Source organism: Coregonus lavaretus (assembly GCF_964263955.1).
Source record: "Coregonus lavaretus genome assembly, chromosome: 30".
NCBI lineage: Eukaryota > Metazoa > Chordata > Actinopteri > Salmoniformes > Salmonidae > Coregonus > Coregonus lavaretus.
Window position 1 is genome coordinate 7,190,367 of NC_140017.1, and position 21,898 is coordinate 7,212,264.

The following is a 21,898-nucleotide window of genomic DNA, read 5'->3' on the forward strand; positions in this document are numbered from 1 at the left end:
ACCTTTCATTTGCACGCACACTCATTCTCAACTCCCCTTCTACTGGTCGGGTGCCAAGGGCAGAGGACTCTGCCGTGCACCAATGGGGCATCTGCTCTGGACAGAGCAGACCCGCCTCCTACGCCTCGGGAACCAATCAAGGGACTAGAAGAAGGACCCCTTCCTTTATGTTACATTGTATAAAGTAATGCTGTAAACTCTGTTTAAACATCCTTCTCAACTGTCTCCATAAGAGGCAATTGATTGGGTCCATGCATGTTAATTAGCAGGATCCCATGCATGTAGCCTAACAGTACAAGATATCTCTGTGTTTAATAAACTGCCTTTTGCTTAAGCAAATTCCTCTCTGTCTAGCGTCGTTGGTTTGTACTTCCTCTCCTAATTATGTGTTCACCAACAAATGTCAAATTTATGGGCATATGGCAGCAGTGTGTAGGAGGGAGATTCCAAGGTGTGAGAAGTGTGCAGAAGGGCACGAGACAAAGGAGTGTGAAGCAGTGGGGAAAGTGGTGGTGTGTGCTAATTGTAGGTGTGGCCATGGGGCTGGGGATCAGACATGTCCAGTGCGAGAGAAGCAGGTTGAGGTATCCAGGGTAAGAGTAAAGAAGAAGTTGTCATATGCGGAGGCAGTGAAGAAAGTAGAGGAAGATGGGTCAAGGGGGAGGGATCCTGAGGGAAATGGTGTGAGTAGTAGAGATGTACCAGTACAGAGGGATAAACCCGAAAGTTATGTTTCAGTAAGAATTTTTAGCGTTTATAGCAATGGTTATTAATTGTACTGCAGGGATGGAACGCACATCAAAGAAAATTGAGGTAGTGGTGGCAGCTGCAGAGAGATATTTGGGTGTGCGAGACTTGACAGCAGAAGAGTTACAGGGAGTGTTAAGTGGTGATGTCCCATCATTTCAGGTTGCGGGCATGAGGTAGGAGTGAGTATATTTAAATAGTGGAGAAGGGTGAGGTTAATTATTAGTAATAGTTTTGAATTTGTGAGTGTTGTGTTAGATGGTAGGGTATTTCTTTGCTTTGTTTTATTTTTTATTTGTCAAGGAAAGATAAGGGAGATGAACTCCAGTCTAGTAGGTGGCGGTAATGCAACAAATTGGATGCCAACCGCCGTTAAACCTCATTGAAGAAGAAGAAGAAGAAGAAGAAGAAGAAGAAGAAGGCAAACGCATGCCATCCCGGTGTACATCCAAGTGCTATCCACCCTCGGGTGTTTGGCAACGGGATCTTGCCGATCCACATCACACAGCCCTCGATGAGCCAAAGTTTTGGATGCAATCATCAGAAAAACGAACAGTAAAGCATACAATTTCCATACACCATCGCACAACAGGTTGAAGTCTTCTTTGCCAGCAATGGGTTCCCAAATACGAACAGAGCAATAGACGGCACCCACATAGCCTCTCCAGAGGCTTTCCACAGGCTTTAAACGGATGATTTTGACCATATTTGGTTAATTAGGGGCGTTTCGAAATGCAAACAGCCAAGGTCGTGAACCAGCACTGAGGCTGAAAACAATTGGTATTTATCAATGGTTATCTCCTAGCGGTGTGCTTATGACGCTGGTAGGGTTGTTTGATAAAGCACACTTTTTTTATGCTTACAAACATTCTAAATTCCGTTTGAATAGTTTCAATTCAATATTGATAAAAGAGGCCCCAGGAGTTTTCTTCAAAAAGCTCTTACATTAAAAGGGCATTATCATTTTCACAACTTCAGTGTTATTGCAACCTCATAGTGTGGAAGTAGCGTTAAAAAAACAGGAATATCACATTTCTTACTGAACTGCACCTTTAAATAAATATTTTCTGGAGGACAACTCTACTCAGTGTTAAGTGTGTAGGCCTACATTTGAGACCCAGAATTGCAGAAGAGCAGTTTGTTTAGATAAAGACCAAGAAAACAGAACAGGCAGCCGAGTCTGGACAGTGTCAGTTTCCTCTCACTCCATATCCTTCCTCTTACATAACCCTGAACTGGATGCCTATTCACACTCCATTTGCATTCCTTAGGACTCCACAATCCTCTCTGGCATTAGTTTTCTGTTTTCAGATCAGTGAGGAGTATGGACTGGACGCTGCTTATCCTTCTGGTTGTTCTGACCGTGGTCCATCGGAACCTGACCGTGACTGTCAGAACTGGGTCAGGACCACCAGTGGGGTCTGATAAACACCCAAACAGTGTTCCTCTGGGCGAGGACACAAAGCCAACTATAGAGGTGAGTGAGCTACAAACCCCTAGAATTCTCTGCTCAGAGGAGGCACATCAGTATATACTCAGTATAGGCCTACATAACATGGAGAATGAGTCTCCAGTTTGTTTTGCATGAAAATACTACTTTGACTTAGCCTTGTCTAGCTTCTTGCTGTGATACATATTAGATAGTATTTCACAACCGAGTTGTGCTTTTCTGTCGAATCCAGATTAGATCAAATTCAGGCAACAAAATTCTAACACCACATAACCGTCTGCTAAGTAAACAATGACACCCTGGTGAAATGGTTGTATTAGATACATCTTCTTTAAATCATCATCATTACAACATCAACATATGCTGTACATAGTACAAAACCAGTTAATATACATGCCCAAGTTGAAGTCAAAACTTTGAGTTTGCCTCAAGTCTTCATAAAAACTGCTAGGCTGCGGGACAAGGCTGTTTGCTGGAGAGCAGAGGCCGAATGGATATAAAGTCAGTAATAAATAGATACTTTAGGACAAGAGAGTATGGGGGTGGAAACGAGGGTGAATCAAGGGAATTCACTTGGACATCTGTCTGACCATTTGTAGCATTTTGAATGCACATACGATATATTACACCTACCTTGGTAAGGCAGAGCCCAGTATGTTTACAGTTGAGCACTTTGTATGTTTGTGTGTGTTTGTTGAGCATTCCATTGCAGTACTGCAATGTGTTTACAATTCAGTGATTGTGCGTGTGTGTTGTTCACGCTCAGTTCTTCCACTTCCCCTTCTTGGCAGGCAGCTGTCCCGTTGACTCCAGGTATTTGTTGATGAGCTCCTCCTGAGTGCCAGGCAGACAGGGCTGGTATCTGCTGTACTCCATGGTGTACTCTTCTTTCCCCTGGACACAACACACATATAGAAAGGATCATAGACTGAGAAATGACTTTGGTACAAAGAAATTAACTGAAAAAAATTAGCTAATACAAACTCAATTCAATATCATTGAAAATGTATGGCTTGATATCCAACTAGAGCAGCCAGTGCCTTACCTCTGTACAGGACCGGAGCTCTGTGGCGTAGCCAAACATGTCATTCAGTGGAATCTGGGGAGAGGAAATGGAGATTAACCATCAAATACATAGTGACTGGACAGACGTTTAACCTATCCTGTCTTTGCAGAAAGAAAAAAGCATAGGAAGTATGAGTAGGACAGAGCTGCACTCACATCAGCATACAACGTAAAGTAGCCCTCCGCCCCATCCTGCCCACTGATGACGCCATGGCGACGGTTGACCCCGGCGATGACTGTCCCTTGGAACTCATCGGGCGCCACAATTTCTACTGACATGATTGTCTCCAGCACGGCAACGTTGGCCTTCTCCATGGCTACCAAAAGAGGGACATGGATGGAAGGAGAGGACACATTCAGTAGGTTTGTCAAAAAGCTGAGAAGCACAGAAAAGGTATAGAGGGAAAAATATGCGAGAACAACGGGGGTGTATTCTGGTTGGTTGACACCCACCGCCCTCCCCTGCACGGATGAAGGAGATCTCATTCGAGTCCACCATGTGATGCGCTCCATCTTCCAATAGGAACTTGATGCCTGAGCTCTTGTGACCAGTCAGAGGGCCTTTCTCACAGGCCTCTCTGAATCCCTGCAGGAGAGGGGGATGAGTGAGGAGATGGAGAAAGAGTAAGACAGCGGTGGGCAAACTACGGTCCGCAGGCCCATTCAATCCGGCCCAGGGGAGGTTTGAGTAAAAGAAATGTAGACGTTAAAATGAACCTATATATTTTCAAATGAGTGCCCTTTTTGTAGCCCACAAATTGATTTTGAAACTAGAATAAAAATATATGCAGCCCTCTGTTGAATTTCGAAATCCCGATGTGGTCCTCGAGCCAAAAAGTTTGCCCACCCTTGGGGTATGAGAGAAATTCTAGTAGAACTCTTATCTGAATAAGCTACAGGATTAAAAAAATAAATATCATAATTACACTTACTCAAGGGCCTATTTGATTTTCAGACTACAGCCAGACATGCGTACCTTCTCAATAGCCGGCACAAACTGTTTGGGGATGTTGGTTCCGACAGTCTGGTCTTCAAACTCCACTTTTGTGTAGTTCTCTTGGTCCAGAGGTTCCAGAACTCCTATCACTTTACCGTACTGCCCAGAACCACCAGACTGCTTCTTATGGGTGAAGTTAAACCTGCAGAGACAAGCACATAGCCAACATCAGTAACTCATTCAGAGGATTTTCATTAAAGCATTGCTAAGTAAAGAACTGCCATAGTTGCCCAAACGATCAGTACTTACAAAGTAGCTGTATGGTCATTTGCCATGCTTTTATGTTACAGTAGAGCGAGGAAAGGGGAAATGTGTGGCCTGTCTCTTTTAAAAAGGGGTGGTCCTAACTGAATTCCTGGCTCGGGAGAAGCAGGAAGTTGTTTCTACCCCTGCATGTGGCTGCTTTTCCAGCGGTCTGTGAGTGTCTTGACAGCAATAGCTTCTCAATGGCAGGGAGTCTCGGTCTTTCCAGGCACAGGCAAGAACACTTTCCTCCCTGACACTTTCTACCCTCCCCTTACTCAATATATTCTCCCACTCGGTCTTCTCCTTATCTAGAACTAGGGCAGGACAATACTTCCGCCACCCTGCCCCCGCACACACAGAGAGTTCAAAGACCCATCTGAGCAGGCATTCCCTACCTGTCCTCACCACCCTCCTTTCTCTCTCATTCCTCCTGTTCGCTCTCATTCCCCTCTCTTCTCTCCGGTGTGGATTAGGTGAGCGAGGTGGTGATGACGACTGGCGTGCTGAACCCGAGTCACTACCCTGGCCGTCGGGCAGCCACGGTGGTCCAACACTACCTGAACACCCGCTATGGCTCGCCCTACAGGTGGATATTTCTCAGCAAAGTACACAACGGCAGCGCAGAGGTACGAGTGGAGATGGGAGGATCAGCATACTTTGGGGAGTGTGGGGGGCAGGGGCAGTTAATATTATAAGGCAAAGAAGGATCCTTGAAGAAAGGGATGGATATGGGAGGTCCGTGCAGATAAAAAGTCAATTATCAATAGTGCATACAGTGGGGGCTTGTGAGGGGGCAACGGCTTTATGGAACATATTTTTGTTTGCTTACACTTGTCTTAAGTGGTTCACTTCTGCTCTCTCTCGCCTTGGCTGTCAGGATGTGGCTGAGATGGGGAGGAAGTATCAACTGGAGCTTACCGTGCAGGAGATGATCAGTAACGTAAGATCCGATTCACATTCTCTGAGTGACTCACTATTGCACAGATAACAGCAGTCTGAATAAATACAAGGTGTGTTCTGTAACCATTAGATCAACAACCTCTATTTTCCTTCTCTTATTTTTCTCCTAACATACTGCGACACCATTCCTTTCCTATTCTCCACTTTCTCCTCAACCCCTCACCCTTTCCTCTCCCTATAAAAGGTTTCGGGGCAGTGCTCTGCAGAGCTCCTCTTTCCAGGGGGAGAGGGGCAGAGTGCTCCGCAGGTCCAGGCTTCCTGTGAGGGACTGCTTCAAAGCAACACCACGGCTCAGGAAGAGGCCTTCTACCAGCAACACAGAGCCAGCAATAACATGGTGTCAGGAAAAGATATACCAAGTAGGTATAGAGCCACAAATACACACAACTCAGTCAGCCATGGCATAATGTCCAAACATGACAACCACTGAAATGACCATCTCTTTGTTCAGACTGTGGTCCATTTGTGGTCTAACTGACCCCATCTCTGTTCTGACCGTGATGTGTTTGTGGTCTCTTTGACAGACAGCTACGGTCACATGGAGCCCAGCATGAAGCCCTTCTGGCACCTGGGGGGTGTGGCCTCCAGTTTCATCATGCTGAGGGAGTCTAATGAGAGCACGCTTTACAACATGGCCCAGGTGGCCAACTTCACACAGCTGGTGAGCAGCCAAGAGAGAGGTTGAGTTCTTGCCCGACTAGATGCGCAGGCGTTGCATTGCATCAACCAATGGTTGCGTGCTACGCCATCGACTGTGCAGTCAGGCATCAGATTGCTATATCATATGTGGTTAGCTAATATGTTAAAAACCTATCCAGGCGTGGTATGATCTGGCATGCGTCTGCGATGTAGTCGGACAGTAACTCGACCAGAACCTCAGTGTAACCATGGAGACATCTGCCCAATTCCAAATTGACCCCTAACTCCCCACCCACACACTTCCCGTCCATCCTTCTCACACACTTGGTCCGTGGTTCTCTGTCTGTCCCTCAACAGGAGACTGAGAAGGACCAGCTGAGGTTCAACTACCATGTCCTGCTGCATGACATGATTTCCCAGGTAACTAAAACATTCTGCCATCTGTCTTAACAGAACTCGGACGTCATGTTTATTATTATTATGGAACATTCTTGTGTGTGCAGGAGATCATCCACTGGAAGCTGTTAGTCACCTGGTCCCCAGAACAGGGAGTTAAAGTCCTGCAGACTGAGCTGCAGCCAAAGTGCCACGACTGTGAGGCTCCTCCAAACACCACCAACTGAGATACACACATGGCAAAATACTCCACAGCCTTACTCAAGTACTGCAAAGAAGAGTATAGCACATCTTTCTTAGTACTTGAATGAAGGGTAAAGCCACACTTTCTACCTGCTTTGAAAAGCTGAGCTTTACACATCACACTTGTCTTAGTAATTCTGTTTACCTTCACCACTACTGCTTCAGAGGAGAGGATAGGGCACATGTCAATGGCCTTACTGCATCTATGCCAATGCACTGCTTTTACTGTGTCAGCTTGTAAGACTATTGGTAAAATATAACATGTTTGTAAAAGCTTTTCTTGTTAATATACTCTATTGATGACATGAAGAGGTGAAATAAAGCCATCACTGTATACAATGTAATGCTTCTGAGAGTGGTTCAATTGGTCATCGTTGGCATTTGTGTGTGTTAGGAGTGGTACTTACGGTACCACACTGGTCACGCTCTCCCTGAAGGCTACCTTGGGCTTTCCCATCACACAGGGGCAGTTATACTCCCTCTCCATCCTCTACAGAAAGACAGCGAGAAAGTAAGGTCAGCTTCATTTACTGCATTGAAATGCCATTAAAGATTCTAGATGTTTGGAAGTCTAATGCATTCTATTAGCCTTCAAGACAACTTAGGACACTGTAAAAACAAGATGAAGCCAAAACACAAAAACGCTGTGGACAGAAGGATCTTCAGATCTCCGGAGAGCCGAGCACTAGACTAGTACCTGTGAGTAGATCTCCAGGTGCAACTCTCCCATACCAGAGATGATAGTCTCCTTGCTTTCTGTGTCAAAGTGGACCCTGAACGTGGGGTCTTCTCTGGTGAAGCGGTTGATGCCTTTAGAGAACTTATCTGTGTCATTCTGATCCACAGGAAGAGCGAGAGGATGAAGAGGGTGAGGAGGAAGATAGTTTATTATAGAGATGCTAATTACTGATAATACATGCTCATATACTCTCCTGAAATAGTATCAAGCCTTATATGGTCATTTAGACTCCTCATACTACATAGAATATGAGAGGGCCCACCTTGTTGGATGGCTTCATAGACATGGAGATGACAGCCTCTGGAATGTGGATGGACTCCTGTGGGAGAAACACATGTTGAATGATGCCCAAGGTCATAACATTATGCACACAAAGGCAGTGCACAACAGATTGCATCTTTAAATACACGTTAGCGAGTGCTGACTGGTTGTTTATCTAGTCTGGACAATTGCCATAGGGATGTACCATGGAGAGGTTGGCGCTGGTCCGGGAGTTGAAGGTGTCTCCGCTGGCACAGTCGATTCCAAACAGGGCACAGATGTCACCTGCATACACCACCTCCACATCCTGACCAATCAGAGGGAGGAAAACACTTTATGATGACACCAAATTAAGATTGTTTCAGTTATACAAATGTATAGATAAAGTTGTTTGTAATCATGAGATGTTATCACTAGGGTTGTGTGGGAGAAACAAACAAAAAACCAAATATGGAACATTACCGTTCTAACCAATCACAGTGCTGTGCTTTTCATGGCACTGAAACCATCAGTTTACTCCATTTACATTCACTTCCTGGTTCTCACCTCCATCTGGTCGGCATGGAGACGCACTAGTCTCTGCACACGGATCTTCTTGCCTGTGCGTGTGTTGATGATGTACTCTGTCTTCTTCAGACAGCCCTGGTACACACGCATGTCAGCTGACCAAACTGACCTGCCTTGAACAGAGTAAAGGGAAGAGAGGAGAGAGAGAAAAATACGTCTACAGTACGGTTTATCATCCAAATAAAGTGTACACAGTAAACGTGCCAGATTACTTGTTGAAGAGAAGATGGTTTGCTACACAGTGTTTGTGTGCTGTGATGTGCTCACCTCCAGTTTGAAGGCCAGGCCAACGAAGTGCTGCGAGGCATCTCTGGTGGGATCCATCAGAATCTTAGTGCTGTCACTGGACTCCCTGACACAGAGGAAACAACACAAGGACAGTGGTGAGATCTTCCATTGACATCAATTGATGAATGGCACAAAACGTCAAGTTACGCATGCATTGTTCAAGTTTGTCCCTGAGCCCATACTCTGACCTGATTTTGGCATATCAATTCATTCAAAGACGGCCGTGTCATATTGAATGGTGTCTCTGCCTAGGCAAAGAGGTCATACTCACTCATCGTTGAAGAGGGCGTAGTTGTTGACCTCTGTGGGGTTGGGCAGATAATTCAGCACTGCGTTCAATAGAGGCTGGACCCCCTTGTTCTTCAGGGCAGTCCCCACCAGCACGGGGCTGAAGAGGCGCTGCACTGTGGCCCTGCGTATGGCTGCCTGTGGGAGGAGAGACGGGAGCAGTCAGGGCCCAGGGGGCAGAGTTCACAGGTCATTGCAGAACATATGACTGATGCGGAAGATCAAATTACATACTTTTTTTGCGATGTCCCAAGACATAATGAACAGTCACACATACAAACCTTGAGTTCTGGCACGTTGGGGATCCTCTCCTCCAGGAACATCTCTCCCAGGGTCTCGTCAGCATTAACCACACACTCCACCAGCTCCTGTCTCCTGTCTGCAGCCTCCACACGGAACTCTGCCGGGATCTCATCTAACCGGATATTCTGTCTGCAGGAAGCAGAGGACAGGAGGATTTGTCTTTTTTTTCTTTTTCTTTTTTTCCAGTGAGAAGGTTTACAGCTATGGAAATGTTTCAGGTCTGAGATAGAGATGACTTACATTACTAAATCCCTGCCATGATCACACATTCTCCATTCTCTTACCCGAATGGGCCCTCGAAGTACATGCTGCGCTCCTCTATGAGGTCTATGATGCCCTTCATGTTCCCCTCCAGACCGATGGGGATGTTCACAAAGGCTGCGTTGTGGTTCAACTTGGTCCTGAAAGAGGGAACACAGTCAGAGTCAGAACACAGAGCTTATGGAAAACCAGACTAGTCTATCGGTCTACAGTATCTGTATATCTGCTGACCTCATGGCCTACAGGGCGCGGTTGGGGTTGGCTCCCATGCGGTCCAGCTTGTTGATGAAGGTGAGGAAGGGAACATTGTAGCGTTTCATCTGTCTGTTCACGGTCAGGGTTTGGCACTGGACCCCTCCAACTGCACATAGGACCAGAATCGCCCCATCCAAAACACGCAGGGCTCGCTCCACCTCGATGGTGAAGTCCACATGGCCTGGACAGGTCAGAGAGGAGGAAACTGCGGTTAAAGTTAAAAGCAAAAATACATCCTAAGTTCAACAGCTGTTGCGTATACTAGCATCAATCTGTGACTGTGACTTATGGTTTATCCGTCAAAAAAAGAACCTGGTCATAAGATCTGTATTGCCACTAACGCAAATCTTTCTGCCAGGTAGGTACCTCCATACTTGGGGTGTCGATGATGTTGATGTTGTAATCCTTATAGATGGTGTATGTGGTAGCTGACTGGATGGTGATGCCTCTCTGCCTCTCCAGCTCCATCGAGTCCATGGTGGCCCGACTCCATCCTTTCCCTTTACCTATAGAGTTAGAGGAACCACAGTGTGTATACAGTACGTAAAAATAAACAGACATAACAGTTTTAATCTGTCTGTCTGTCTGCCTCTAAAACAGACAGATAAGCAAGCAAGCAAGCAAGCAAGCAGGCAGGCAGACACACACACTTCTCCAACAAGCTACTTCAATAAATCAGAGCCAGATTATATGATCATGATTAACTCACCTCATGGATCTCTGCTATCCTGCCCGTGTAGAAGAGGACGCGCTCCGTGAGTGTGGTCTTCCGAGTCGATGTGTGCCGAGATTCCGATGTTGCGGATCCTTTCATTGGGAACGATACCAGAGGAGCACGACCGACAACTGTTCATCAACACCTATTGTTATGATGAGTTTCTCGGGTATCAAAGAATCCTATACTTAGACACTTTGTAGACAGTTCATGCAAATGTTTAATGATCGGTACCGGGTTCGTTACAACAATGACCAGAGCTTTGCCCCTTGGTGTTACGAACTAACTTGAACAAAGAAGACCTTCTGTTACCCTCTTCCTGGCATACATCTGGTAAGTCTTTATGGGCACTCCCTGTCTTTGATGTTCATCACTCTTTACCCCAAGTCACTATCCTGCCCATCACTCATGCTATCCTAAACATCACTAATCTCCTTTGACATAATGGAATGTAGACTTTCTGTCTCCTAACCACTTATCTAGTAACTCTAACCTATTCCTCCTCTGTAGCTCAGCTGGTAGCCCACGGCGCTTGTAACGCCAAGGTAGTGGGTTCGATCCCCGGGACCACCCATACACAAAAATGTATGCACGCATGACTGTAAGTCGCTTTGGATAAAAGCGTCTGCTAAATGGCATATTATTATTATTATTCCCCACGATACTATGACATGACATCATTATACCATAAAAACATAATATCACCTATAAAATGAAAAAAAGAGACAGCTTTCAGATAAGTTTCTCTATTATTAGTTAACGTTATACAACGCAAGACAGGACAGCCAGTGGTTAGCTAGCTAGTGTGTCTATTTCCATCCCTTCTCACCTGTCCTATTCTCAACATCTTGGGGTATTTTTTCTTACCTTTTTTGATGTTACTGTTCCCGGTTTCCTTAAATGTGTTTGACCTAAGGTTAGTCCTGCTTTTAGAAGTCTCATTTTGGTGGACAGGACGAGTTTAGCTCCGTTTACACAACCCTCCACTGGATGTCAGTCAACCCGTTAAAGTCACGGTACGGCACGCCGGTTTGTTGTGAAACATTACTTCCTGGACTACAGCATGTCTGAGGAGTCAAACTTGAGGATCAACAAATCCACTTTGCTAAACTCAACAGTGACGCAGATTGGCAAGGCAGACAAACGTGTGCTAATTCACCCCCCAAAATACAAAAGTAACCAGACAAAGACATCTACACTGAACAACAATATAAACGCAACATGTAAAGTGTTGGTCCGGACATTTTCCATACACACAAAAACCTTTTTTTTTTTTTTTTGTATACAAAAAATGTGTTTACATCCCTGTTAGTGGGCATTTCTCCTTTGCCAAGATAATCTGTCCACCTGACAGGTGTGGCATGTCAAGAAGCTGATTAAACAGCATGGTCACTACACAGGTACACCTTGTAATGGGGATAATAAAAGGCCACTCTAAAATGTGCAGTTTTGTCACACAACAATGCCACAGATGTCTCAAGAGAACGTGCAATTGGCATGCTAACTGCAGGAATGTCCTCCAGAGCTGTTGCCAGATAATTTAATGTTCATTTTCCCTACATTTTCCCTACGTCCCTAAGTCACCTCCAACATCGTTTTAGAGAATTTGGCAGTACGTCTAACCGGCCTCACAACTGCAGACCATGTGTAACCACGCCAGCCCAGGACCTCCACAGCCGGCTTCTTCTCCTGCGGGATCATCTGAGGGGGTGCTAAGGAGTATTTCTGTCTGTAATAAAGCTCTTTTGTGGGGAAAAACGTATTCTGATTGGCTGGTCCTGGCTCCCCAGTGGGTGGGCCTGGTTTCCAAGTGGGTAGGCCTATGCCCTCCCAGGCCCACCTATGACTGCACCTCTGCCCAGTCATGTGAAATCCATTGATTAGGGCCTAATGAATGTATTTCTATTGACTGAATTCCTTATATGAACTGTAACTCAGTAAAATCTTTGAAATTGTTGCATGTTGTGTTTATATTTAGTTCAAAATAAATACTGTTATGTGCTCCTAGCTTTTTAAAGTTGAGAGCACCAGTGTTGCCAATTTAAAAAGTTAATTTAGAGACCTAAATGAAATACAGTACCCTAGCCTACACAGGAAAACATGTATGCTTCTGCTTTCAAAAGCTTATTCAGTGAGTTGTTGCAATGTTCAGTTTATCACATATCATGAATATTACTCACTATAATATGTATTTGCTTGAACTGAATCACACATAGGGCCTAACTTTGGCTATTATTTGACTATAACTTGGGCAAAGGTTATTATGAGAGTGGCCTTGGCTTTATCTGTTAAGGGTGTGTCTTTCTCTCCGTGTCATAAAATGTAGTGTGTGTAGTGAGCAACTTAAACGGAAGGACTCGATGAAGGCAGACTTCCCGCGAGCCTTGGGGACCGGAAGGAAGATGGATCCAGCATGGAATGGAGATAGCTAGATACAACTAGAGGATGAGAAGGATGACGGTTTCTGGAGTGGAGGAATATTGAAGGTGGATGGACGAACTTGAATCTGATGGAAGACAGTGATAAAGGAAAATGGAACTCACTAACAATGTTGCTTTTTTGGGCGAGATCCGTTTGAAGTATCAAGGATGGTAAAGGATGCATTAGGAAAGGTGGAGTCGGTCAGAGTGACCAGAAGTGGTTTTGTTTTGATTTCTTGTGTGTCGAAAGAGCAGAAGGAAAAGGCAGTAAGGATCGACAAACTATCGACATATGAAGTGGAGAGTTTAGATTTTTGGAGCAGAGCACCGTTAAAAGGTGTAATCTCTGGTGTCGTGTTGGATGTTAAGGCCTTGTGGTTTACAAAGGAACATATCAGGAGTAGCTGTCTGAACTGTGTAGTGGATGGAAGAAAATAGGAAGCCTGTCGGTATTATTGATGTTTGATGAAGAGTATCTCCCTTCACATGTGAAGCTGGGATATGTGAGATATGCAGTGATCGCTTTCATGTCCAAGTTGTGTTTTGCCGTAATTGCATAAGGTATGGCCACGTATCAAGTGTGTGCCGAAGGAATGTTTAAGAATCTGAGGACGTATGGTGTTGCAATTGTGCTGGAAATCACATTCCCAATTTACCGGAGTGCCCGGTTAGGGTAAAGGAGTTTGAATTGGCAAGGGTCAGGGCTGTACAGCAGGTCTCCTACACGGAGGTATGCAAAATAGTTGAAGGAGCGAGTGGAGCTGAAGATATGGCAGTGGATGCCCCGCAGTTGAGGTAAACTGATATGCTGATCGTGAAGAAGATGGATTTTGTGGCGTTTATTGCACGTGATTAATTGTACTACCCAAACAAACAAGAAGTCCACGAAACTGGCCATAATTCTATCTGCGGCTGAAAAGTTATTGGGTCTCCAGGACTTCACAGCCGAAACATTGCAAGGAATACTGTCCGAAGATGCTCTTCCTTCTCAGGTCCCAGAGCCTGTAGGGCTCGGAGTTGACATTTGAATCTGACTAAAGAAGTACATTGATTTTTGTTTTTGTTTCTTTGTCTTTTGTTAATTATTTGGGAACAATATGAGTGTCTCCCCCCCCCCCTCCCGTACAGTGGGTGATGGCATGCACCTCCAACGTTTGTTTGCGGACCGCCATAATACCATAGAAGAAGAAGAAGAAGAAGAAGAAGAAGAAGAAGAAGAAGAAGAAGAAGAAGAAGAAGAAGAAGAGCAACTTAAACACTCCATGCTCAGTGCGCAAGTATTTTGACATGCGCTTCCTCTATTACTTTAACCACATGCTCTTACCTCATGATATTGCACACATACACACACAGCAAACAGATAAGCAGCATTAACATCCCCTCCACACCCAGATACAGATACAGTAGGTATCACACTATGACTCTTGTTCCCAGCCTAACAAGCAAGGAGAAGCATCATGGGTTTGGCATCACAAAACCAGGCTATACACTTTGATACAATAAACAGGTTATTGGCAGACACTTGACTGATGGTAAGTTTTCATTTCAGTTTGTGGAGAAAGTCTGATACTTGTTGGAGAAGTAGTTGTTTTTTATGGTGCTTTGTAGCCTATTCTATCTCTTATTGATATATGGGGTGATAACATCAGCTCTAAATGTTGTCTCTCTGCTCATCAGTATACCATTTGACCATATATTTAATGTGTTTCAATTACTGTAGCCCATATGTATCTCATAAAATGTATTGTGATCATCATAGTGTGTATATCTTAGTGTGACATGCGTCACTTAATTGTAATTAGTTCCAGGTGCTGCCTGTGTGTGTGGAGCAGGGTTTTGTGTATAAATGCCTGGTGGTAGAGCTTTTTGAGTCGATGCGACATGGCGGCAAGAACCATTTGAACAGTTTGCTACTACAGCGGATGAAGGAGCAGAAAGAGCGGAAGAAGGAAAGGAGCTAAGTGTATAGGGAAGTGGCATGGGAGATTGGCGGTGAGTACAACAAAAAAAACGTACTCGGTAGCTCAGAAGTTTAACCTGACGAGAGTGAGGATTAATTACTTTCGGTGGCAGGTGCGGTGAAGACCGCAGAGTTCGAGCCTCGTCCCGATGATGATAAAGATGATTCTGGCCCAGTGGGAGGGAGATCCATATGTGGTGTCAGGTTGGGTGATGAAGAGGTTGGGGACTGTTGACTCGGTGAATGTAACTTGAAGTGGACTCGTGATGATTCTTTGCGTTTCTTCCCTCCAGAGAGAGCGGTCGCTCCGCATCACGTGCCTAGGGACAAGAACTGTGACTTGCTGTGCTCTCCGGAGCAGGGCCCATTTGAAAGGAGTGATAACTGGGGTGGTGTTAAGTGTTAAGGAGGATCAACTGAAATGGAAGATTCCCGGTGTCTGTGACACCCGGCGTTTGGTGTGACGCAGACCCGGTGGAGAGCGTGGTAAAACAGAAAAGACACTGTCTGTCCTGAGTTTTGATGCAGAGTGTACCCGACAAGCTCAAGTTAGGATGTGTCAGTTATCCCATGAGAGCTTTTGTCCCGAACCCATTACGGTATTTTAGGTGCCAAGCTTATGGTCATGTTGCAGCAGTGTGTAAGAGGGAGATTCCTAGATGTGAGAAGTGTGCAAGAGGGCATGAGACAAAGGAATGTGTAGTATCGGTGGAATAAGTTGTGTGTGTTAACCCATGGTGCTGGACATCAGAAGTGTCCGTTGAGAGAAGGGCAGGTTGAGGTTGCCAAGATCAGAGTAGTACAGAAGATGTCATATGCTGAGGCAGTGAAGAGAGCAGTAGAAGAAGATGGGTCCAGGGCGAGGGATCCTGAGTGGCTGTGAGTAGGCCAAGACCAGTAGAGAGTGATAAGAATAGCATGTGCTTCAGTAAGGTTGGTTTCTTGGCGTTCATAGTCATGGTTATCAACTGTACCGCAGAAATTGAACGTAAATCGTAGAAAATAGATATTGTGGTGGCAGCTGTAGAGAAGTACTTGGGTGTACGAGGTTTTACTGCAGAAGAGTCACAAGGTATGTTGAACGATAGTGTCCCGTCCTCCCAGGCTGCCGGCCTGGTGTAGGATCAGATAGGGCCAAATAGTGGAATAGTGGTGAGGTTTTAATGAGTGTAGGGTTAGTTGGTAGGGCAATTTTTCTTCCTTTCCCTTTTTGTGTCACAACGTCTAATGAATTCACACTCCAGAACAGTAGGCGGAAACACAGAGAAATAGATTAATAGGGAAGCCATGACTGGCCTCAAACCACAGTACAGTAGGTGGCGGTGTATGCACCTTTCAGTTGGTTGCGATCCACCAGTTAAAATTGAAAGAGAAAAAAAAGTGTTCAGCTGATCCCTTTTTATCTGTCCAGGCTACAGGTTTGCGTGCTATGGAAGGACAAGAGTGGGGACAGTGTGGCCTAATCCAAATCCTTTGTAAGTGTGCTTGCGGCGAGTGCCCATCTCCCTCCAGCTCCGCTCGCCGTCTTCCTGAGCACGCCTTCCTCAACTATTGTTGAAATCTGATATTGAATCTAACTATTGGATAGCTTGTTGTTAGAGCAATAGCGCTGAAGATCATGTTTGATATGTGCAGAGCGCTATGATTATTGCTACAGTAGTTGATTATTAAGGGTGATATTGAGAGCATTGCCGCTTGCTACTACAGAAGAAGAAAAAAGCTTGCTGCTACAAAAATAAATTAAAGCTTTCTATTGCAATATGTCTTATCATTTCCATGCTCCACACCTGATGTGAAGAACCTGTGTTTTGTTCATGTTTAGTGGTATTTGTATTTATCCAAGGACATCTTGTTAAACAAGGTGGAGTAGCGGCTACAAACTTCAACCTGTTACATTAGGCTAACTGGTTAATGTGTTCATCATTCATCTTTTTGTATGACCATACTGGGTTATTTTGTGGTGTCTGCTTGGTTGCTAAATGTATCTCACCATCAGTGATGTGTGTTAATCTCTGGAGTTCACACTCCACACCAGTTTCCCTAAAAGGACATTGTAACATCCCTATCCGTGAGGGGTGTGTCAACGCAGCACAGTGTTGTCGTCATCCTTGTGTGAGTCACTGCCACTTATTCATTATGCCCAGATAAGTGTGTGTGTGTTTTAGTGGTTAGTGTGTGTGTGTGTGTGTGTGGAGGTTGCATGAGCAAATCTTTCCATGATTTTCCTTCCAATCTCATTTCCTGTGCCTAAGCACTCCTGACTTGACAGGGTTGCTACTGTCGTGCTGCTCTCATTCTGTCTGGACATTATAGTCAGACCGCATGATTATGAGTCAGTGTATTGTATTGGCATGATGCATAGATCCTGCATGGGACTATTCAAGTCCACATGTGGAAAAATGCAGGCCTCTTCTCTATTGTGGAACCTGGGTCAGCAGGTCACATTGCAACATACGATCCATTTCTCAAACACCAGCCCGAGAGGCTTGTAGGAAGTCAACAAAAAGGCAGTGACTTTGTCAGCTGCTACAGAATCACACAGTGTTCCCAGAATGTCATCAATACAACAGTGTGTCCTTGGTCCTTGTACCTCCAGTCTGGTGTCAATCACTATCAACAGATATGAGAATAATCCATAACATTTAGCATCAAGTCTAGTGACCATCAATCCGCACCTTGAGTGTCACAAACAGAACACTGGAAAGGGTGTATTACAGAAACTCAAAATGTTCTAAACATTGTGTTGATCACTCTAAACTAAATATGAACTTTAGTCATGTTACATTTCCCCATTTCAATGTGTGGTGAAATACTAAATATAATTTGACCTGCCTTTTTCTGTTCTGTTAATTTTTCTTGGTGATTATGACACATCAGTGTTACAATGTCACAAACTAGGAACTGAACTGACCCCCTTCCAATGTCCTAGATTCTCTCCATTCTGTAGGCCAGGGATGTGCAACTGGCACCTCATGATGTGGCGCAGTGGTCTAAGGCACTGCATCGCAGTGCTAGCTGTGCCACTAGAGATCCTGGTTCGAATCTAGGCTCTGTCGTAGCCGGCCGTGACCGGGAGACCCATGGGGCGGCGCGCAATTGGCCCAGCGTCGTCCAGGGTAGGGGAGGGAATGGCCGGCAGGGATGTAGCTCAGTTGGTAGAGCATGGCATTTGCAACGCCAGGGTTGTGGGTTCGATTCCAGTATGAAAAAAAATAATGAAGATGAATGCACTCACTAACTGTAAGTCGCTCTGGATAAGAGCGTCTGGTAAAATGAGTTCTGTTTTTCTGTGATCCCCACCCCCATCATAGTTGCCCATCCCTACTGTAGGGGATTTGGTGTTAAGCAAACTTAGGCCAAGTAATTGTAACAACTACTTCACTCTCTCTGCTGATTTGATGCTAGGGGAAATTGGCACGCCGTCTTTGCCTGTCAGCATTGTTGTTGTTGTTTCATCTTATTAACTTCCACTTAGAAGCTTTTCCTTAGCATAATAAAGCTGGAAACCAATAGTCAGTTATGTATTGTGACATTGCAACACTGGAGGGCCACAAAACCGGATGCATCCGGTTTTCATGGGAAATGGAAAGAGAGCCTGTGACGTGACTTCCACTTTTGGACGTTAACAAGGTGACAATCCAACTTAACCCCTGCTCCAAATTTACTGGATTGGTTGAACAGGGCAAAAGAGAACCTGCCCCGACAGTTCTTTTTTTTTTGTCAGGAACAGAAAGAAAGAAACAGCGTTCTTTTATGCCTGCTACGTTAGGATACTGGAGGGCAGCAGAAATGTGGGCAGCACGGTAGAAGCAAAGATGGTGGATAACATAAGATAGTTCACTCAGGCCGTTTACCATTGAAAACAATGGTCAGTTCCGGTCTACTTAAGGGGATGGCTCTCCCATAGACACCAATGCGATAGTTCTACTTAGTTCATTGACTTCCATTGAAACAGAAAACATTTGGGAGTGGGATGTCTCGCTACCTTTTCCATCTTGGGTAGAAGGTGATATTAGCTACAGCTGTTGCCTAATTAGGTTCCTGAAGCTGCTTACGGAAGACGTCAGATGGATCAATCTAAAATCTAGATGAAGTCACGTCAACTTGGGCCTGGCTCCTGTGGCCTTGCTGAAGCCAACTTAGCTTGTATTCCAGGAGATACTCTAGGCAGAGATACTATACTGAACAAAAATATAAATGCAACATGTAAAGTGTTGGTCCCATGTTTCATGAGCTGAAATAAATGATCCCAGAAATGTTCCATATGCACAAAAAGCTTATTTATCTCAAATGTTGTGCACACATTTGTTTACATCCCTGTTAGTGAGCATTTCTCCTTTCCCAAGATAATCCATCCACCTGACAGGTGTGGCATATCAAGAAGTTGATTAAACAGCATGACCATTACACAGGTGCACCTTGTGCTGGGGACAATAAAAGGCCACTCTAAAAGGTGCGGTTTTGTCACACAACACAATGCCACAGATATCTCAAGTTGAGGGAGTGTACAATTTGTATGCTGACTGCAGGAATGTCCACCAGAGCTGTTGCCAGACAATTGAATGTTCATTTCTCTACCAACGTCGTTTTAGAGAATTTGGAAGTACGTCCAACCGCCCTCACAACCGCAGACCACGTGTTCCCACGCCAGCCCAGGACCTCCACATCCAGTTTCTTCACCTGCGGGATTGTCTGAGACCAGTCACCCGGACAGCTGATGAAACTGTGGGTTTGCACAACCGAATAATTTCTGCACAAACTGTCAGAAACCGTCTCAGGGAAGCTCATCTGCATGCTCGTTGTCCTCTCCAGGGTCTTGACCTGACTGCAGTTCGGCGTCGTAACTGACTTCAGTGGGCAAATACTCACCTTCGATGGCCACTGGTACACTGGAGAAGTGTGCTCTTCACGGATGAATCCCGGTTTCAACAGTACCGGGCAGAGGGCAGATGGCAGACAGCGTGAATGGCGTTGTGTGGGCGAACAGTTTGCTGATGTCAACATTGTGAACATTGTGCCCCATGCTGGCGGTGGGGTTATGGTATGGGCAGGCATAAGCTACGGACAACGAACACAATTGCATTTTATTGATGGCAATTTGAATGCACAGAGATACTGTGACGAGATCCTGAGGCCCATTGTCGTGCCATTCATCCGCTGACATCACCTAATGTTTCAGCATAATAATGCACAGCCCCATGTCGCAAGGATCTGTACACAATTTCTTGAAGCTGAAAATGTCCCAGTTCTTCCATGGCCTGCATACTCACCAGACATGTCACCCATTGAGCATATTTGGGATGCTCTGGATCTATGTGTACGTCAGCGTATTCCAGTTCCCGACAATATCCAGCAACTTTGCACAGCCATTGAATAGGAGTGGGACCACAATCAACAGCCTGATCAACTCTAAGCGAAGGAGATGTGTCATGCTGCATGAGGCAAATGGTGGTCACACCAGATACTGACTGGTTTTCTGATCCATGCCCCCACCTTTTTTTAAAAAAGGTATCTGTGACCAACAGATACATATCTTTATTCCCACTCGTGAAATCCATAGATTAGGGCCTAATGAAAATATTTCAGTTGACTGATTTCCTTATCTGAACTATAACTCTGAAAAATGTTTGAAATTGTTGCATGTTGCGTTTATATTTTTGTTCAGTGTAGATATAATGACGAGATGTTTGTGTCACCGCCCTAACAATGGGATTCATTGTCCACAAAGCGGAATGGCAGGCTGTCAAGATCCGCCTATTCCTCTCTTTCGATTGGTGGATACATCTCCTTATTTTAATAATGTTTTAAATATTCGATGAGGAGTGTTGACGTCAACCGCCTGTATTCAATGGAGAGTGAGATGCATAGATCGTCTAACATTTCTACAGGGACAACTCCGATATAAAGTGTTTTTTCTCAAAGTTGCCGGGATATGTGTCACACGCATCACACTTACAGTATATCAGTACACTCGTAACAACCTAAGCATTACAAAACTTCTATTAGATCAAATAAGCCTCAGGTATCAAAATAGCAATATATTTTTTATCTTGACTAAATTCGACACTCTCATTGCCCCACTTTCGTGGTACTGGTTATCCCGAGTTGAACTCAAGAGTTGACCAAAGTTACTTCGGTAAAAGGCTTTGCATGGTAATCTGATGTCTGCAGTACAGCATTTTCTGCGATGCGGCCTCAGCAGAAGTCAGAGCAAAGCTGTTGTGAAGGAAGTTGTCAAGGAAGTGAGTTTGTTTAATAATGCGGAGCTTTATTAAGAAATTGATGATAAAAAGATTGTAGGGGTTGTTTTGTTAGACTACCGTGTGGCTGTTGACATTATCGATCATAGTCTGCTGCTGGATAAACATATGTGTTATGGCTTTACACCCCCTGCTATATTGTGGATAAAGAGTTCGCTGTCTAACTGAACCCAGAGGGTGTTCTTTAATGGAAGCCTATCCAACATAATCCAGGTAGAATCAGGAAATCCCCAGGGCAGCTGTCTAGGCCCCTTACTTTTTTCAGTCTTTACTAACGACATGCCACTGGCTTTGAGTAAAGCCTATGTATGCTTTGAGTAAAGCCTATGTGTCTATGTATGCGGATGACTCAACACTATACAAGTCAGCTACTACAGCGACTGAAATGACTGCAACACATAACAAAGAGCTGCAGTTAGTTTCAGAGTGGGTGGCAAGGAATAAGTTAGTCCTAAATATTTTTGAAACTCAAAGCATTGTATTTGGGACAAATCATTTACTAAACCCTAAACCTCAACTAAATATTGTAATGTATAATGTGGAAATTGAGCAAAATGAGGTGACTAAACTGCTTGGAGTAACCCTGGATTGTAAACATATTGATACAACAGTAGCTAAGATGGGAGAAGTCTGTCCATAATAAAGTGCAGCTCTGCCTTCTTAAAAACACTATCAACAAGGCAGGTCCTACAGGCCCTAGTTTTGTCGCACCTGGACTACTGTTCAGTCGTGTGGTCAGGTGCCACAAAGAGGTACTTAGGAAAATTGCAATAGGCTCAGCACAGGGCAGCACGGCTGGCCCTTAGATGTACACAGAGAGCTAACATTAATACCATGC

At 44.8% G+C, this 21,898-nt stretch overlaps 1 protein-coding gene and 1 pseudogene across 3 annotated transcripts; one reads left to right on the forward strand and one right to left on the reverse strand.

Annotated features, from left to right (window-relative positions):
• The first annotated feature begins 1,817 nt into the window (after positions 1-1,817).
• LOC311105370 (latexin-like) lies at positions 1,818-7,082 on the forward strand. 2 transcript variants are annotated; one of them, XM_084147509.1, is made up of 7 exons: positions 1,818-2,224; positions 4,979-5,131; positions 5,383-5,445; positions 5,650-5,824; positions 5,990-6,126; positions 6,462-6,524; positions 6,608-7,082. In XM_084147509.1, the coding sequence occupies exons 1-7, from the start codon at positions 2,072-2,074 to the stop codon at positions 6,725-6,727; spliced, it is 864 nt and encodes a 287-aa protein (XP_084003635.1). In that variant the 5' UTR covers positions 1,818-2,071; the 3' UTR covers positions 6,728-7,082. The 2 variants fall into 2 exon arrangements, with proteins under 2 accessions (XP_084003635.1, XP_084003636.1); XM_084147510.1 differs by lacking the exon at positions 1,818-2,224 and adding an exon at positions 4,629-4,737.
• Positions 2,496-11,411, reverse strand: LOC311105373 (elongation factor G, mitochondrial-like; annotated as a pseudogene). Its single transcript, XR_014615840.1, has 18 exons — positions 11,288-11,411; positions 10,415-10,565; positions 10,080-10,211; positions 9,694-9,886; positions 9,474-9,590; positions 9,168-9,318; positions 8,870-9,024; positions 8,578-8,662; positions 8,290-8,423; positions 7,949-8,050; positions 7,745-7,801; positions 7,441-7,578; positions 7,151-7,233; positions 4,239-4,401; positions 3,716-3,848; positions 3,419-3,579; positions 3,243-3,296; positions 2,496-3,091 (listed from the first exon to the last, which is right to left on the reverse strand). The product of XR_014615840.1 is annotated as an elongation factor G, mitochondrial-like (transcript).
• Between the last annotated feature and the right edge of the window lie 10,487 nt (positions 11,412-21,898).

Bases quoted from the DNA above. Each gene is read 5' to 3' on its own strand.
- LOC311105370 (XM_084147509.1), top strand. From the start codon at position 2,072: ATGGACTGGACGCTGCTTATCCTTCTGGTTGTTCTGACCGTGGTCCAT. The intron at 5,446-5,649 runs GTAAGATCCGAT...TCCCTATAAAAG, and splicing joins TGCAGGAGATGATCAGTAAC to GTTTCGGGGCAGTGCTCTGC. The intron at 5,825-5,989 runs GTAGGTATAGAG...TCTCTTTGACAG, and splicing joins GTCAGGAAAAGATATACCAA to ACAGCTACGGTCACATGGAG.